The sequence below is a fragment of the Anarrhichthys ocellatus genome, unplaced genomic scaffold (genome assembly GCF_004355925.1).
Source record: "Anarrhichthys ocellatus isolate YVR2014 unplaced genomic scaffold, GSC_Weel_1.0 scaffold47, whole genome shotgun sequence".
In the NCBI taxonomy this organism is placed as follows: Eukaryota; Metazoa; Chordata; class Actinopteri; order Perciformes; family Anarhichadidae; genus Anarrhichthys; species Anarrhichthys ocellatus.
Genome location: NW_022280077.1, coordinates 1 through 18,196, shown reverse-complemented (window position 1 = coordinate 18,196; position 18,196 = coordinate 1). Strand labels below are relative to the sequence as shown.

At 42.5% G+C, this 18,196-nt stretch overlaps 3 protein-coding genes across 9 annotated transcripts in view; 2 read left to right on the top strand and 1 right to left on the bottom strand.

The window, feature by feature from the left end:
* The window catches only part of mgat4a (alpha-1,3-mannosyl-glycoprotein 4-beta-N-acetylglucosaminyltransferase A), a 28,382-nt gene extending 20,459 nt beyond the window's left edge, over positions 1 to 7,923 (top strand). For both annotated transcript variants that reach the window (XM_031869386.1, XM_031869385.1), the window contains 10 exons: positions 318 to 393; positions 1,052 to 1,166; positions 1,656 to 1,786; positions 1,903 to 2,010; positions 2,106 to 2,180; positions 2,551 to 2,669; positions 4,218 to 4,296; positions 4,611 to 4,671; positions 5,164 to 5,276; positions 5,410 to 7,923. In XM_031869386.1, coding sequence (XP_031725246.1) covers positions 318 to 393; positions 1,052 to 1,166; positions 1,656 to 1,786; positions 1,903 to 2,010; positions 2,106 to 2,180; positions 2,551 to 2,669; positions 4,218 to 4,296; positions 4,611 to 4,671; positions 5,164 to 5,276; positions 5,410 to 5,436 — 904 coding nt within the window. In that variant the 3' untranslated portion in view covers positions 5,437 to 7,923. The remainder of the gene's footprint in view (positions 1 to 317; positions 394 to 1,051; positions 1,167 to 1,655; positions 1,787 to 1,902; positions 2,011 to 2,105; positions 2,181 to 2,550; positions 2,670 to 4,217; positions 4,297 to 4,610; positions 4,672 to 5,163; positions 5,277 to 5,409) is intronic.
* Positions 7,924 to 8,009: 86 nt separating this feature from the next.
* coa5 (cytochrome C oxidase assembly factor 5) lies at positions 8,010 to 9,715 on the top strand. Its single transcript, XM_031869394.1, has 3 exons — positions 8,010 to 8,387; positions 8,984 to 9,067; positions 9,319 to 9,715. The coding sequence occupies exons 1-3, from the start codon at positions 8,286 to 8,288 to the stop codon at positions 9,358 to 9,360; spliced, it is 228 nt and encodes a 75-aa protein (XP_031725254.1). The 5' UTR covers positions 8,010 to 8,285; the 3' UTR covers positions 9,361 to 9,715.
* LOC116395467 (inosine-uridine preferring nucleoside hydrolase) lies at positions 9,656 to 14,058 on the bottom strand. Of its 6 annotated transcripts, none has more exons than XM_031869387.1 (7): positions 13,168 to 13,895; positions 12,533 to 12,621; positions 12,173 to 12,360; positions 11,019 to 11,198; positions 10,823 to 10,934; positions 10,268 to 10,404; positions 9,656 to 10,128 (listed from the first exon to the last, which is right to left on the bottom strand). In XM_031869387.1, exons 1-7 carry the CDS (start codon positions 13,230 to 13,232, stop codon positions 9,781 to 9,783), a joined length of 1,119 nt encoding a protein of 372 aa, XP_031725247.1. In that variant the 5' UTR covers positions 13,233 to 13,895; the 3' UTR covers positions 9,656 to 9,780. The 6 variants fall into 6 exon arrangements, with proteins under 6 accessions (XP_031725247.1, XP_031725250.1, XP_031725248.1 ...); XM_031869390.1 differs by having other exon boundaries at positions 12,173 to 12,374; positions 13,806 to 13,892; XM_031869388.1 differs by lacking the exon at positions 12,533 to 12,621 and having other exon boundaries at positions 13,806 to 14,058.
* Between the last annotated feature and the right edge of the window lie 4,138 nt (positions 14,059 to 18,196).

Here is an 18,196-nt window from a genome sequence, read left to right as displayed (position 1 = left end):
GGGGGGGGGTGGTGCGTGTGCGTGCCAGTGCCACCTTCAACACCTGCACCCTGGTGAACGGCCATGAGTCGGACTGCAATAAGGGCAGATCATGCCGATCAAATCATTAGTGTGACAGCATCGCTCTATAAACTATTCAGAGTCTTTTGTTCCGTGTACCTGGGATTACCTGATTTGCACAACTGAGTTGTTTGCATGTGAAGCAGTGATTCTTATGTCTAAGAGGGAAACCTTTCAAATACAGCGAGGTGACGTGAGTTTTCATTCATATATAGTTTCATCATGCGTGTTGATGACTTCTTTCTTCTTTGTTTTAGATGGCGAACCAAGCAGAATCTGGACTATTCCTTCCTGATGATGTATGCTGTGAGCAAAGGAGTTTATTATGTCCAGGTATGTCCTTAAAGAGATAAATGAATAAAAGGAATGTTTCCATAGCAACTCTCGCTGGAGCGCATTTATGAAGGGCTTCAGTTACTCGTGTGTGTCAGTGTCGGTGTGAAAGCCTGTTACCAGGCAAACACTGGTTTGCTTTTAGTCTGGAGCATGTCATACCAAAATTAAACATGGCGAGTACTTGAAGCAAATGCGTGTTGTTGCAGTCATTCATCAGAGCCGGTGTTGTTTCTCATCAGACTGGGGGCCAGTTTCACTTCTTCTTAGCCTAATCCTCTGAGACTTCTACAGCTCTTATCTGTCCTCTTGGCTAAACTAGGTGTCCAATTTGGGAATGTTTATACAAATGTTTACTCTCAGCAGATTTGAATAGCTAACACCAGCCGTCTGCAGTTTCCGTTTCACTGTGTTGTTAATCACCCATCTTTCCCCTCTCATTCACGGCGTGTGTCATTTCCATTCTTTGCTCTCACCTGAAGGGAAGAGGTAGTGTCTGTCTACTCTAGTTTAGTGTAGCAACATAGAAGTGTGTCTTAGCTCAGTTCAGAGTGTAGTCCCCGAGTCCCCCCTCCTGCTTCTCACCCTCTCCATCTACATTATTCGTCAACTCTTAAAAAGTATTTTCTCCCGTCTGTCTGTGCCTCTGTTCCCTCAGCTGGAGGATGACATTGTGGCCAAGCCCAACTACTTTGCCACTATGAAGAACTTTGCCCTGCAGCTCTCGTCAGAGGACTGGATGATCCTGGAGTTCTCTCAGCTGGGCTTCATCGGTACGATACATTAAGCATGCGATCAATACTCGGTATCCACCGGGCGGGGGGGTCTGTCGAATGCTGCAAGATCTGCAAAGCCAAACCAGTGGCCTTGCTTGCTAAACTGTCTCGCAAAAGTGATCATCAACTCATTCTCTTAACTCAGGATTTTCAGATCCACTCGGCAAAGCATTCACGTGCTCTGAGACTTGTTGGATTTATGATAAACAGCCAAATGCACCAATGATGGATCTGCAGCAGCCAGTGAAGAAAAGATGGAAATGATATTGATCGGCATAGAACTTAGGTCATTGTAAAGTACTATGATTTGGCAGGGCACATCACTACAATATGTAAATGAGGAGTGGGTATATTTTTAGTCCAAACAAAACAATTCTTGTTTTTGTTCAGCGTAATGGTTTAATCATCTCGTTGTTAATGATGCTGAATGCTTCTGTGTAGAACCAATGAATGTCTGTAAACCCCCTGATTCTCTCTTTCCTACAGGGAAAATGTTCCAGGCTCCGGACCTGAACCTCATTGTTGAGTTCATTTTCATGTTCTACAAGGAGAAGCCCATCGATTGGCTGCTGGACCATATTCTCTGGGTGAAAGTCTGCAATCCTGAGAAAGATGCGGTATGCACTGTGATTACTGTATAGATACGAGTGACCTTGTAAGGGGAGTGGGTGTAGTCATTCCTCCCTTGTCCTTTTTTTTTTTTTTTTTTTTTTTTTTTTTTTTTTTTTTAAAGAAACACTGCGAGCGGCAGAAGTCCAGCCTACGTGTGCGGTTCAGACCTTCCCTGTTTCAGCACGTGGGACTCCATTCTTCTCTTGCTGGAAAGATCCAAAAACTCACAGTCAGTCTCACGCCCTCACAGTTATTTATTTGCAAGAATAGTAGAGGCTACTTCCTGTGTAGAAACGTTGATTTCCCCTCTGTCTGTGTCTGTAGGACAAGGACTTCCTGAAGCCACTGCTCCATAAGATGCACGTCAACCCCCCAGCTGAGGTCTCTACTTCAGTGAAGGTATCATGACAGGGTTCCAATAAAAGATATTATCTCTGGATCTTTTGCTTTACAGTTAGTTATCTATAGTTTCAACCTGCTGTGTTGAGGAATTGTATGCACTCATTTCAAAATCCGAGCCAACACAAAGTGACATTACAATAAATGTTTCTCCGTTTTTAATCATATGTGAACATGGACATGTGAACAGCACTGATTATATCTCTGTGTTGTTGTCCTCGTATTGTATTTATTATTTCTATGCAATATGGACCTATTTGTATATTCTAATTCATTAAAACAATCATAAAAGCAATAATTAATTCTTGTAATAACCCCCAACTTCAAAATCAATCAAGGTGGAACAACACATGTGTTTTGTGTTACACAGGTATATCAGGGTCACACGCTGGAGAAGACGTACCTAGGAGAGGACTTCTTCTGGGCCATCACTCCCACTGCAGGAGACTACATCCTCTTCAAATTTGACCGACCTGTTAGCATAGAGAAGTACGTACGAAGGCCTTTATGTGACTGTGACATGTTTGTGTGCACGGCCTCTTATCGCTTGCATTCAAATCATTTGGGGAGCGCGCATATCATTCATATCATCATGATCATAAGATTTCCACATACGGGCACATGCAAAGATCTTTTCACTTTGTGTGTGTGTGTGTGTGTGTGTGTGTGTGTGTGGGTCGAATGATTTCCATGCGTGTGTGTGTGTGTGTGTGTGTGTGTGTGTTCAGGGATCAGGCTGAGCTAATGAGAGTGCTCTAAAATAAGCATTCTCTGGCCTGCCTCCTACTCTCTGTGGAGCCGGGGTAGAGTGGGAGAAAGATGGTGAATAGAAAGAGAGCTGATAGCGAAATTGACAGCCCGCATCAGAGCAGACCTGAAAGCGATGTTAATATTTGGTCACGGGGATATTCATTTTACAGCGATGAATGTATCCGCTGCTCTCGTAAAGATAATGTTCGGTCAGCGAGACGAGTGTGCGAGTCTGTCAGTCACTCAGCAAGTAAGTGGCAGTGAGTGGGACAGGGCCTGTCTAGTGTTCTACTGTCTGACTCTGGAGTGTTTTGTCTGCTTTTGAATGGCACCAATTAATGGCACCAACTGGTTCAGAGTCTTTTGCTATGCTGATTAGACAACATCTCATCAGCAGTTGGTCAGGAGATACAAAATGCTTTATGATCCGTCACTGTCTTTGTCTCTGGCGGGCATTCTTCCCCCGTCTCCTACTCTCCGGCTGTTAAAACATTTAACACGAGTAAATTCGGTGCACCAGTGATCTGAAAACAACCTTTTTCTTTCGGATAAAGTAAGGAATTCATGGTTGTTTTATTTCTTCTTTGAATCTGACCCTAAATCTGAAGTGCAGCTCATATTCCACACTGTGCGCATGCTTTGTTGAATCAAATCATACTCTCTGTAATATACTGAGATCCCTCAGTAGGCTAAAATGGAAGATATACTGGAATTTCTGTTCAGAGCCTGTAGCTATAACCTGAATATAAGATCTGAGAAGCATAAGCTTTGAAAGTATATCCCACTCACCGTTAACCCGATGACAAAAGGGGTGTGCACACTTTTGCAAACCCACATTTTAATTTTATAAACATAACTTGCCTGACTAACCTACTGCCCACAAGTGACTTGAGATTTATTCGTCTTTATTAAACAAGGACCATGCACAGAAACAATAATCTCACATTCTTCTTCTTTTCGTTTCACTGAAGCGTGATGGTTATATGACAGTTTCCCCATTTCTTTACACAGTCCTTTGTATTTTTATTGAACACTGCAAGGTCCTTTTGAGTTGCAAGGGTTGCGTAGTAGAGGGCAGACGAGGCAGTCTCACATTGAGCAGAGATGATTTATGGCAGACCGAACACTAAACCGTTCATTTACATGCAACACCATTGCATAGTCTCTATGTCACTATGTAATGATGGGCCGTGTGCATCTGAGTGGCAGCTTATCATGAGGGCAAAGTGCAAAAATACTTATCCATGGACGTCAATATTAAAAATGAATGCTTGATTTGGTTGGCAGGTTCCTGTTTCGCAGTGGTAATCAAGAGCACCCGGGGGACAAAATCGAGAACACAACAGTGGAAATACTGCCTGTTTCGGTAGGGGCACACACACACACACACACACACACACACACACACACACACACACACACACACACACACACACACACAGTCTGTAACCCTTCTGTGCTGTGCAAACGGTTTTGATTAAATTCCATTGAGTGGTTGCTCTTAGGACATAGCCTATTGATTATTGACAGAATCGTTCGCTGCGATACATTCTGACACTGCGATTCACACTACCAGTCTCGGCACAGATACTAGCATCTGCTCAAATGACAAATCATTAACAATTCAGCTTGTCTCATATGTTATTCTGCTATCCATCTTTCCCTGTGTTCGTATGTTAGGAACCTGGACTGCAGACCAAAGAGAAGTACAAGCGAACTGAAGACCGCTTTTACAGGATCGGTAGGTGGATTTGACTGACTTGCTGTGTGTGTGTGTGTGTGTGTGTGTGTGTGTGTGTGTGTGTGCGTGTGCGTGTGCGCGTGCGTGCGTGCGTGCAAGTGCATACAAACACACTGGAAAAGCCCGGGCAGATTATACAATACACCTACAGTGATAGACAGACGGTGTGTGAAATGTTCTCAATCACTGCCCTTTTCTTCTAAATGTTATCTGGAGTTTTCTGCTCTTCCTGCAGATATTTTTTGTTTGTTTCTTAGCTTTTTTTGAAATGTGATGGTTGAATAAAGTTCATAATCTTCCAGTGAGTCAGTTAATAAATACCCAAGTTAAATATTGACTGTGTATTGTACCCCATCTATAAATATGATTAATAATACCTCCCATGTGCTTTGTGTGTGTGCTTAAACACACACACTTTTTGCTTGCTGCTGCTACAAACAAATTTCCGCCTGGGGATGAATAAAGTATACATCTATCTATCTATCGACACAGGTCAGTTTGAGAAAGGTGTGGCCGAAGGTGCTGTAGATCCTTCTTTCAATCCCATCATAGCACTTCGGCTTTCAGTTGTCAAAGACTCAGCAGTGTGGGCCATCCTCAGTGAAGTAAGCCAATCACACACCACGCCTGTTTTCTTCTCCTGTCAAATCCGATCATAAAAAACACTTTTCTCCAGACGCTCACTGCCTCCTTGTTTTTATCCATTTACACATGTGATGCTCTGCTTTCCTCTTGCAGGTACATATAAAACGGATAGCTGGCTGACTGTTCTGGAGCGGGCACATGAATCATGGCCCTTGGGGGACCAAAATCCTCCTAGATTGCTTACGCAGGGCCTCTGGCACCCAGCAACCAGCAGTGAAGTCATGAGAGCCCGCTAGAGTTGCCCATCTGAGCTTGTCTGAGGAACGCCACCTCTCTGTCCCCGCTGTTCCTAATGTACTTTGTTTTGCTTCTCATTGATCGATTTCTCCATTTCTTTCTGCATCGCCCCCGCACTCTTGTGCTCTTAATCATTTGTGAGAATGTGAATACTACTGTCTTAAAGAACAACCGTGGAGTGTGTGAAGACATCTGTTCCCAGCTCCCGCTCTCAAAGTGACTGATGTTCAGCAGCTTTGAACACAATCGGACAACGCTTGGACTAACGAGGACAAATCATCACATCTGGGGAGAACCAGTCAGCTGGCCCACTGGTGTAGATGCTGCCAAATCCTCCTCCTGTTACTCAATGCTGCCACCTTGGGGCCAGCTGGGGCATTGCACTGTCACTAGCGCCCCAGCAGAAGCCCACGATGGTCAAATATGTTGTGATCACTAACAGCCAGTTGCTCTCTGTTCTCGACAGAGATGACGGAGCTCTCGAGCAACACCAGCCCGAACGACGACGCTTCCCTCACTCCCAGAGTATTGTCAGCAGCCACGCTCAAATACTCCACTTGTCCTGAAAAACAAACTCAGGATGAGCTCACTGTTCCTAAACCCTGCCTGTAGCCGGTCAGTAAACAACTTTGACCCTACCGTAGGCCAGATTCCATGGTAACTACCCCAATCCATCAAGAAAAGTACCACGACACTATATCTGTCTCACCTCCTGTCTGACAGGCTGTGTATGACCTCAGTGTCCATTTATAGTAAACCAATCAGACATTGCCTTGGCGTCATTTTCCTGAAGGAATATATTGTTATATTGATATATTATTACAGCTTTGACGATCTATGAAGGTGACTTAATTTATTTGAAATAAATCTTTAATTTGTACAAGAGGTAAAATATATTTTTATTCTATTAAGAGATGTTTATGGTAGTTCAGAGTTCAGAGTTTTATTTGTGTAATTTTTTTTTTTTTCAAAATCACTACTCTACATTTTCCTTTCATTATTGCAGCTACTTGCGAGGTTGCTTTTGTCTGCTGGTGCAAGTAGCTTGGTTCGGTCTGTACCAGTTTCTTTCCACTTGAAGTGAAACGTAACAACTAAAACGATTTATTTTGATTTCTTGAAGTCTGAATGGTTGGAGAGAGATGAGAATAGATTTTCTTGAAGAAGTTGTGGGTCAAAATTGGAAAAAATGTGCCTTATATCCAGGTCCCTTGAAATTGTCTCAGCAACATTATTCCAATCTCTCGCGCTTGCCTACACTTTGATTGCTGGATATACTAATATTTTTTAAATAACACACACTGTCCAATTAGGGATTGGGTGTTAACAATATTTCTGTGTTGCGCCATGTGAAAGTGATAAAAAGAGTGGGTTTTGTACCAGATTACCATCTGAAATGGCATGATTTGCACTGCTTTTTCACTATTTTTGTTATCACCACACGCTTCACCATTGCATAGACGATGCTCATTTCACTGACTCCTCCAAATCTACATAACAATCTTTTGTCTAATCGAGTATCTGTTTTGTGATTGGACAAAATACTATGACTACTGATTATTGCAAAGTGCGCCTTTTTGTTGTATGATTTGGTTTCTGTAATGTAGTACTTTCACTGATTGCAAATATTTAAATAAGCATTATCTGTCTTTCTGTCTCTCACTCTCTCGCTCTCCTGCCTCATTTAATAGTTTATTGAAATTCACTTGACATGTTTTGTGTTCGTGTGCGTGTGGCCAATGTTTTGAGTGGAAGCCATTTAAATGAAACTTGACTCATTTTGCATCTTAATGGTTTATTTAAGTGCCTTTTGGTGGAATAGATTTTTTGCTAATCTTGTTCACATGCATGATCATTATTTGTAGTTCATGAACAATGTTTTTTTTTTTTTTTTTGGTCAGAGCAAGCTCCTCCACCCCTCTGATCAAAACCATCCATGCTAGAGCTGTAGTCAAGAAAACAGATTTTTAAGCTGAACGCTTGATCGCCGCTTCTTCATCAGATTATTTTTTTTTTAATTGGGAGAAGATGAGAGCAAGCCACCTAAATGGTGGAACATGTTTTAAAAAGGGGAAAGACATTTTCAGTACTGCCAACAGGATCGGCTTCTCCCTCTTGGCCTGTATGCACAGACAGGAAGTGAATGCATGAAAACAGCATGAACAGTCATGAATCTCCCCCTACTGTATTCGGTGGAAGTGGACTAGGGACAAAAGAAGAAGGGAACTCTTCCCTTGATTGACAACCCCATGCATACACCTATCAGTTCATGTGCCTTCATCGTGCACATGTGTATGTCTGCTTCTGATGTTTTTGAAATCATTTTTCATGGAGATCTTTGAAATAAATGATAAAAATTGTTCGAAGTCATAGCCATTTTCTGTGTTGTGATTTTGTTCTACTTGCATTACTAATGCCATTTGCATCACCAGGTTTGATTTCGGAACATTTGTAAAGCAAAGTAAATCTATTGCGAACATGACCAGAAGATCCATGATAAGTAATTTTGTTTTAGTTTTCACAATTAGACGTTTTGTTTACATAAAAAGAAACTACAAACCTTCCCAGCATGCACTTCTCTGCGCCGATGTTCTTCCGTTTTCCCATCATGCAGTTTGAGAAACATGGCGGCTGAGAGCTTTCATAACATTGGTGCCACCGTTAACTAGCGCATTCTTGCTCTTGCGAATTTATGAATAAGTGAACATTGGTGTTAAAGTGGATTCTGCAAAATGCCGAAATATTACGAGGACAAAGAGGAAGACACCAGAGCCTGCTCCGGCATCAGAGAGGACTTCAAGGCGTGTCTCCTTCAGCACGACTGCGTGGTAAAGGTAAGTGAACGTCCTCTGATCGTAACATAAGTAAGATGTAATAAGTACATGTTTGAAACGGCCCGTTGTTGGACCATATTAATGTTAACGTTAGTCTACAACTGCCTGGAGTTGAACAGTCACCTTTAAGCCACCTAAATTGAACCGTAACCCCAACCAGTCACCTCTGTAACAACCAACCACAAGCAGTTTGTAACAAACCGGAACTGAACGTAACGCCGAACTCGACTGTAAAAACGGACCTTTTAATATCGAGTTGATGTGAGACGCGGTTCAATTTGGTGTCAACTTTACTCCTTATTATAGAATACGTATTGCTTCGTTTGCTAGCTAACAAGCTAACGCAATGCCGGTAACCATAACTACTTAAGATGATTAAGTTATAGTAAGCTAAGCTACTGCTCTGTCAAAGCATCTCGCACCATCAGAAAGCATCGGATGCATTACAAGCTTAGATTTACGTGTTCAGTGTTAAACCTTGTTCAAACAAGTCAATGTGACTTGTACATCAGGTTCTAATATATTTGTGGGAGAGAATGCACATTGTGCTCATGGGAAGTGCTTAGTGTATTATAACTGGTTTCTTAATTTGTCAGGGGGGGAAGCTGCCCAGTGAGTGTTTGAAGGAAGGCCACTGCAAAGCCCTGCAGACATCCTTCTTTGAGTGCAAAAGGTCAATGGTGAGTCAGCAGTAATTACATTGCACTTCTGAAAACATTTGTGCAACAAGGAACCGGTGGGATGTGGAGGAGTAAAGAGTGCAGGGAATGTTTATCTTCCTCTTGCCATTTGTGTCTGTAAGCTGTGTTTTCCCATGGTGACCAGAAGCATATTGAAAACAAATGCCTGATGTTTACATTAAATTTTACACAAAGATAACTCGACTTGTTTTTAAGCTGCGCGCTGACCAATGTCTGTCCTCTTCTGACAGCTGGACAATAGGTCGAGATTCAGAGGAAGGAAAGGCTACTGAGGAACCGCCTGATGCAGCCGCGTGGTAGAGTGAATGCTGGAAGAGCAAGTGTTAACACGTCTAATGATTCAAATCGTCCATCAGCGCTGCTCACGGGTCAGTGCAGTATCACAACCTCATCTGAAGCGCATGTTTCAAGGAAGTGGGGAGGAAAGGACTACCAAATGTTAAAAGAACAATGTACGCAAAAGGATTACCAACTCTGCAACATGTAGTGCTGACAAACCCTGGAGCTGTTTTCTTTGTGTGTGTGTGTGTGTGTGTGTGTGTGCTATGAGAAACTTAATGTAATGAATAAAATGTAAAGAAAGAGTTTATTACACTTTAAATAAAGTTCTGTCATCAAAACACATGATTTCTAGTGTAAAAAACTGTTTCTATGACGACGTCGCACAATTGTGGTAAACCATAACATTAACATCATTTTAAAGCGGCCATCATCATCTGCTTGAACTTCTCCATGTCCACCTTCTTCATGATGCAAGCCATGTGAGCCTTCTTCAGAAAGCCCACAGTGTCCATGATCATCATGCCTCTGGTGTGCGTGCCCGTCAGCTCTACGCTGACCGGATAATGGTCGCTTTCTGTGATGAACGAGTCGTCCACGGCGGCGGCCATGGCGTACGAGTCGCTGGAGACTAAACCTGTGCCGGTGACAAACTCCTTCTGCAGGTGCTTGCTCTGTGACGCCTTGATGCTGTGCTGGAACACCCGCGCCATGAAGTGAGCCTTGTCGGTGTCCTGCCCCAACCAGGCGTCGCAAAACTCCTGTCGACACCAGAAAAAATGTGAACACAGAGCAGGATTGTGTCTCTGATGAATACGTTGATGCATTAACTTATTAAAAAGGGTTATGTGCTGTAGTTAGTCTGAGGAATTAATGTTACAATGTGTAAAACAGCCTTGCCCAGGATAGCTTGCTGTAGCAGGTGAACTCCCAGCAGGCCAAGTAGGTGGGACACTGGTAGTCGTTCAGTACGATGTACGCAGCTTCTGGATCAGCAGTGAAATTGAACTCGCCGCACACCGTGGTGTTTCCTCGAGCTGAAGGAGAAAAGAAAGACACTGATTACACACTGAACGCCACCGTTACAGGATGTGGACAGAATGAGAACACTTGAACAGACAAGGATTTAAATTCTGAAGTTGTTTGATTCAAATTCCAAACACTGGCGTCACACTTAGGGCTGCAGCTAATAATCGTATCTCGATTAATTGTCTCGTGTTTTTGTCAGAATAGCAGAAACTTATGGAAAATATTGACTTGTTTTACCCGACAAACAGTCCAAAACCCCAAAATATTCAGTTTATAAAGCAGAAAATCCTCACCCTTATCCTTATTAGAGGTGCACCGGTGAAAGAAATGGAAAAGTCCATTTCCTCAAAGTACATTATTTTGTCTAACCCTCTAATACTGCATCACCTTCACCACCTTTTGGTTCAAGTTCATGATTTCACTGACATTCGGTGTTGCCTCCCATGATGTAGAGCCCTCGGAGTTTGCTCGGTAGAGACGGATCCATCCTCACAGCCAGAGCCAGGTTGGTGAGAGGGGCCGTGGCAACCAGAGACACCTGGGGAATAAACCTAGACTTACAGACCTGAAAGGGGCAAACACACACACACACACACACAAACCTGTCTAACACCTCTCTCACCTCCCCTGGGTTCTCATTGACAATCCTGATCATGGCCGACACAGCGCCCTCCTTCTGAACCAGGTCCAGACCGGGAGCGTTGGGGTCAGGAGCGTCTCCCAGCCCGTCCTGTCCGTGGAAGTGTCCCGCATCAATGCTTTTCCCGAGGATCGGCTTAGCTGCACCTTTAAACACTGGAATCTGAGAAAAAGAAGAGCACAGCAGATGAAACAAACATGTATACTGCTGTTATTACTACACAGCTTCCAAACTGTTTTCTGTCCATTTATGCAGTGATTTTCCTTGTTATGCTAATTCACACTACAAGATATGATGATACAAATTATGAGACATCATTTAGCAAATTATACAGCCACATTAGATGTTAAATGATTTTACTTTACTTCTGACTGAATTATTCAAAAACAGATATTTGGATGATTATTATTAATCAACAAAACTCTTCTGTACATTGTCCTGACAAAGATGTAGTATATCTAGTATGCTATGCTAGTTTTTCAAATACACTTTAACAAATCTGGACTATATGACGTTTTGCTTTTCTGAAGTACTTTTCGGGAACATTTAACACCTTAAATAGATACAGCAGTTGACAGTAGACAGATGGGAACAACATGAAAAAAAGTGTTCTATCTATATTTGTAGGCACTGGTATGATGGGATTGATGACTTTTCCATTGAACAGACTTTTCCATTGAGTGAGACAAAACGCTTTATGTGTAAAACTGTAAATTATAAGCAGTGGTTATATTTAATATAATCACAAAAATAACATTGTGTCGAATGTTTGGTTTTAGTTCCTTTTTCAGAGCACACTTCCCATTTTCTCCAACATTTCTTTTGGAATGCAGTAGTCTAATATAGATATCTGCTCATGCTACTTTTCTACTCAAGCTATCAGCTCAAACTGGTTGTGCCCTTTCGTCCAGTTCCTGCCCCGATGTCATGAGGCTTGACAAACAACAAGTCATTGTTGGGCAGTTTTATAAACAGCACACATGGCGCCAGTGATTATCTCGGCCTTGCTGCACTCACAAACACATTGATGATGGTCAATAAAAAAAAAGAGACAATACTCACCAGTAAATCATGTCAGGATCATAAAATATCTACACTGTATGGAAAACAACAGTAACCTCCTGCACCCCACCCACCTCAAGTTTACTGCAGACTTGCAGCACTCGCAGTGTGTTCTTACACACATTCTCCACCGTGGTGTTTCCATGCACACAGGTGATGCCCAGGAGCTCCACGTTGGGGGCGGCCAGCGCCAACATGATGGCCTGAGCATCGTCCACCCCACAGTCTACATCCACCAGCAGCTTCTTGCTCATCGTGGACCCTGAGGAGCAAAGACTACAGTCCAATAAGAACAAAACACTGCTGAGAGCGACTGTTACTCAGACACTTTAGTTTGTGTCGTGCTCCTCCAGGAAGCTGGACACAACGTTTACCCTAGATCAAGGTTAGAGAGAGCTGTGGTGAGCTCTGCTGGTTGTTTAATTCACACCTACTTGTAGCCGAGTTTGAACAAGGTGAACTGCAGTTTTTGAAGACTCTCTCTCTCACATATCGGAACCAACGACGGTCAGCTGCAAACAACCTTTGAGCACCAGGAAGTAAATCAGTATCTGAATAGAGAGCGGGCTGAGTGGGAGTTATGCAACAGGAAGCAAAAGGTAATAATAACTAAGCTTCTTGTTAATCAATGTCTATTAACAGATGGGGGATAAACACACCACTTGTTGCAAGTGTCCCATGCAAAACACATTCAAATTGTATTAATATTAGTATATTTACAGTGAAAGGTGAAGATCCTTAACTTTAGTAAAATTAGTAATACGAAAAATACTCCATAAATTGTCACAGTCCTGATTTTAAAACTTTTGTACAGACGTATTATTGGCAAAATGTGTGTGTTTTTAAATATAGTGACAAGATTCATTTCTGTAATTTCTTCATTCACGAGCCTTCAAATGTCTTCCACGAGTTCATTAATCTGTTTGGTCGACAGAGGCACACAATAAGCTAACATGACAGCTGTTAGAGAGAAACATGAAGACGTTGCAAGTATCGGTGTCTGTGTGAAGTGTCTCAAGCGTCTCTTCGGCTTTTAGGTCACATGTGTAAAAGAGCAGTCTCGTCTCACCTCCACGCAGAGCCGCTGAAAACGTGGGACGTTGTTGCAGCACATCGGACTAAAGTCACCGTCATGCAGACAGACGGAGCCCTGAGAGGAGGATGAGCGAGCTCTCACTCTTCCGTAATTAATAAGAAAATAAAATAAAAATGAAAAAAATCTGCACCGAGAAGCAGAGGAGCACCTGTTCACATTTTGGTGTTATGGTGGAAACTCACTCTCAGCTAGAGAGGAGTACAAATACGTGTCAGGTGACACCGTCCCGCCACTGCTTTCTACACGGGTTCTAAACTGTCGTGGTTTAGATCAATACGCGCATGCGTGGGTGAATGTACACATGTCCAGTTCGGGTCATTGGGACATTGTTTGAATACTGGAGTGATTCTCCTTTAAACGATACGATCTATGGCAATGACGTCACTTCCGTGAATAGCCTTAACGGGAAATACTTTCTTTAGTTTTTATTATCATGATGATTTATTTGTAAATAATCCATTTAATGATGGTTAAATTGCAAGTGTTTGCTTCAGTTTCAGGGTCCCGGTATTGTACATATTCCTATTTTTTTGTTGTTGCAGTTATCCAAGTACTTTTGCATGAGACTACTGTAGATTTTACAAGTCTGTGACCCCGAGGCAGTTGCCTACCTTGCTCGTTCGGTGTTGAAGCCGCTTCACTGCTGTCCGTCCTGCAGCTGTGGGATCCACTGTCATTCCTTAATAACAAGCCGCGACCCAAAGAGATTATCATAGGATTTTACTTCCAGAAACTGAACGTTAATCGTACTGCTCTGCAATGTCTTCCCTCGTCTCAGCACCCTCTCTCATGGTGCATCTCACTCAGTCAGAATGCATTTTGATTGGTTGAGCTGCATCACGTGATGTGATTCACTACCCATCAGCCTCTGCTGGCTGTTAAGTTTCGGTTCACGATAGTCACGTGCTCGCCCACTGACCAATCACAGCACACTCTGAACCTCGCGTGAAAGCTACACACGGACACTGAGCCGCATGTAATGCTGACGTCATTATAGGCCGGCGCGCAGGCTCTGATAGTCTAAGAATACGCCCAACATGTCAAACTAAAGATCTGATTGGTTGAACACTATGACAATCAACAATATCGTCTCCATTTACTTTAATCTGCACTGGCTGCAGGTGAGTGTGTGCAGGCCTCTGCCTCTGTTCTTACCTAGAGACACAGAGGTGAAATGTGATTGGATAAAAGCTCTACTTAAAACAAGCTGCACTGGAAGCAGAGCAACTGAGGAAGACAGTAGCTGTGCAATGAGAAAATAAGATAATGGGAAAAATATTTTTATAAATTATACTACATGTAGTGTATTTAAGAAAAAATATTAAATTATAAAATAGATATAGCTTTGTGATTCTGTTTAGGCCAGAAGAGAAGGCCTTGCAGGCCCGCCACTGGAACATATATATATATGATTGTGATAAAGTCATATTTCTGCCACTTTCCCACAGTTGAACATGAATAAACTGGGCACAAACACTGAATTATTTGTAATGATTCATTATGTCATCAATTTATTTATGTAAATAAAGGTTTCCTAAACTATTTGGGTGAATGTTTCAGGCTATGGTGTTGAGAGTGTGATGTCTGATTGTAACAAGAGTTGATTTACCCTGAACTTTGACTTTAAGGCTGGCTTTGTTGTCATGAGAGTAACGCCACTAAGCTATCCCGTGTCAAATCCTTCAAGTTTATTTACTGTTTGCAATTTCAACTATTCTACTAAAATAAAATTAATAAATAAAAATAATTTTGCAGGATTATCCTCTGGGCTGTATTATAGAGTACTTCAACTTCATGACTTTCCACCGCATAAAAGTCACGATTAAATATATTCACATTTGTAGTGCCAACCCATACTTAAATAGCTTTTTTATTACGGCAGTCTGCAACATTGTGCACATATTTCTGCTCACAACACGGGTCTGTGTTACAATACTTATTAACAATAGTAAAAACATACAAAACATACAATACTTTTACTTTACTTTCTTCAAATTGCTTTACTTTTAACAAATTACAGAGGTTTTCTGTGTCTGCTGCTCGTTGGCATTATGGTAACATGGATTTCAGGCAAGCTTATCAGCTCCTTCCCATCTAAAAACTCTATTTCAGACTCTTTTCTCATCTATTATCAAGTAGTACTAATCATTATTATTGCAGCTTCCTTGTTAAATGACATTTGATTGATTCAGTGTAGGCAACGTAGAGACACTGCACACATGAAAAGCAAAATTACGTTGTGCAATAACTTTATGAGAGAAAAATAACTGCTGGTTCTATGACCTCAATATTTGTCCTCAAATGCATGTGTCAAAGCAAGAGTTTCATGCTATATAGTAATTTAAAACGGTCAATACATTGTAGTTAATAAACAGGTTCTGGGTTTCATTAAACAAATTTTAATGAACAATGAATTGCTCCTGAACAAACTCGCCTTTTCATTTTCAGATCCTGTAAGAAAAAGCACTAATATCACACTGTGAAAAAACTCTGTTACAAGTAAAAGTCCTTCATTGGATATGATACTTAAGTAAAACAAGTATAATCAGGAAAGTTTTCGGGAAACTCTTAAGACAGATTTCATAAAAAATATGGAAACAGCATGTTTTTTTTAACAGTATGAAGCAATGAAAGGTGATGCGAAGAAAAGAATGCAAAGAATCACAAAATATCTTTTCTTACATTCTAGCTCAAACTACAAGCCAAGAAGGAACAATAAACTGACTCAGTTTAAAATATTCAATTTATTTTTTTGTATAGCCCGAAATCACAAATTTGCCTCAGAGGGCTTTACAATCTGTACACATACGACATCCTCTGTCCCGGAACCCTCACATCGGAACAGGAAAAACTCCCCAAAAAACCCCTTTAACGGGGAGAAAAGAGGAAGAGACCTGTGGGAGAGCAACAGAGGAGGGATCCCTCTCCCAGGATGGACAGAAGTGCAATAGATGTCATGTGTACAGAATGAACAACATAACAGAGTTACAACACATTCAATGCATATGACAGAACCACGGCAGGAGGCAAGACCAGGGTCCAGGTATAACCAGGATCCACGGAAACCTGCGAGGCGGGAAAGCACAGAGACTCCGGTGAAGAAGCAAAGTCGTTAATGTGCGCTAATGGTATAGGTAATATAAAATAGTAATGGGAGTAATAATAAAAGTGATATTAGCAGTGGAAGTCAGCAGGGCCATGGCGGGAGGAAGGACCAGGGTCCAGATATAACCACGATCCATGGAAACCTGTGAGGAGAGAAAGCACAAAGACTCCGGGCAAGAAGCAAAGTTAGTAATGAGCATTAATGGGACATCAATTCATAAGGAAGGAGATGAAGAAGAGGAGAGAGGAGCTCAGTGTATCCTAGGAAGTCCCCCGGTAGTCTAAGCCTATACCAGCTTATCTAGGGGCTGGTCCAAGGCAAACCTGAGCAAATTATGACTAAACTACTGCACAGAAACCACAATTAAATCAAATTTACCTACGCACAGCAGGCGAAGATGACTCAAACAACACAATAAGACATGCATGCAAGAAGCCAACTCTACCATCCCCCTTCGGTACAGCACAAAGCCCCACAAGAAATTCAACAGAAAATGGCCCAGTCAATTGATTTGTTTAAAAAAAACATGCTAAATCTAATAAGCATGGGAAAAAACAGTGGCTGGCTCCTCGAGTGTCTTTGTTTAAAACTAAAATCAGACAATACATTATTATACCTAAAGGAACCTTAAAACAAAGATTTGATAGAACCTGCAATTTAAACGTAATTATCTACCTTTCAAGAATGGCCACAGTCCCCTCTAGCAGAAAACACATTTTTAACCATTATCTCACACACCTTTGATTTAATGGTATGACCTAAAAAGAATATCATGTTTCTACAATTTCACGCTTAAAATCATGCTTTTAAAAAAATTTAAAAAAGGAAAGAAAGAGAGCCTACCAAATCAGTCACCAAACAAAAGCTGGCCTTGAGGCTGATCAGCTGCTCTCTCAGGCTTATCTGAGTTCAGGAGTAAAGGGGCAGTTGAACGTCCGACCCCCTATTATTGCCCCCTGTTGCGTGGGTCCTAATGGTAGGCTCCCTGCTTCCTGCAGTAGTTGAACTGGGGAAAAAAGACGTGTTCGATGTGCGGATCCGCCTGGTGTCCGCAGCGAGTCCGCTGTTTGACGGTGCGCGATCCGTGGGCGGCCCGTATACTGTGCGCATGGCAAAACTGATTGAGAATGTCAGGCAGTTCTGCCGACCTGAGGGCGGATCCTACAACGTAGTCGACTGCTATATGGGTTAGTCTCCGGAAATGGACCGCTGTAGACGACAGCTGTCTCAACAGCCGTCCACAGCGGTCCATTTCTGGGTTTCCTACAGAGACTGAGACAGCTGCCTTCTACAGCTTTCGGTTCAAGGTTTCCTATAGAGGCCAAGACCGCTGCCGTCTACAGCTTGAGACGCTGCAGACGGCAGCGGTGAAGATCTCTGTAGGATACACGGAAATGGACCGCTGTAGACGGCAGCTGTCACGGTCTCTGCAGGAAACCTTGAATCGAAAGCTGTAGACGGCAGCTGTCACGGTCTCTGCAGGAAAATCGGAATTGGACCGCTGTAGACGGCAGCGGTCGCGGTCTCTGCAGGAAAATCTGAAATGGACCGCTGTAGACGGCAGCAGTCGCGGTCTCTGCAGGAAACCTTGAACCGAAAGCTGTAGACTGCAGCAGTGTAGGTCTCTGCAGGAAAATCGGAAATGGAACGCTGTAGATGGCAGTTGTCATGGTCTCTGCAGGGAACACGGAATTGGACAGCTGTAAACGGCAGTTGTCATGGTCTCTGCAGGAAACATTGAATCGAAAGCTGTAGATGGCAGCTGTCACGGTCTCAAAAGGTAACATGGAAATGGACCGCTGTAGACGGCAGCGGTCTCAGTCTCTGCAGGAAACCTTGAACCGAAAGCTGTAGACTGCAGCGGTGTAGGTCTCTGCAGGAAACACGGAAATGGAC

Coding starts and splice junctions, on each gene's coding strand:
- coa5 (XM_031869394.1), top strand. CDS start 8,286: ATGCCGAAATATTACGAGGACAAAGAGGAAGACACCAGAGCCTGCTCC. Junction 8,388..8,983: donor AGCACGACTGCGTGGTAAAG/GTAAGTGAACGT, acceptor TTAATTTGTCAG/GGGGGGAAGCTGCCCAGTGA. Junction 9,068..9,318: donor TTGAGTGCAAAAGGTCAATG/GTGAGTCAGCAG, acceptor CTCTTCTGACAG/CTGGACAATAGGTCGAGATT.
- LOC116395467 (XM_031869387.1), bottom strand. CDS start 13,232: ATGACGGTGACTTTAGTCCGATGTGCTGCAACAACGTCCCACGTTTTC. Junction 12,622..13,167: donor TTCAGCGGCTCTGCGTGGAG/GTGAGACGAGAC, acceptor TGGTGCTCAAAG/GTTGTTTGCAGCTGACCGTC. Junction 10,935..11,018: donor TCAATGAGAACCCAGGGGAG/GTGAGAGAGGTG, acceptor TTTATTCCCCAG/GTGTCTCTGGTTGCCACGGC.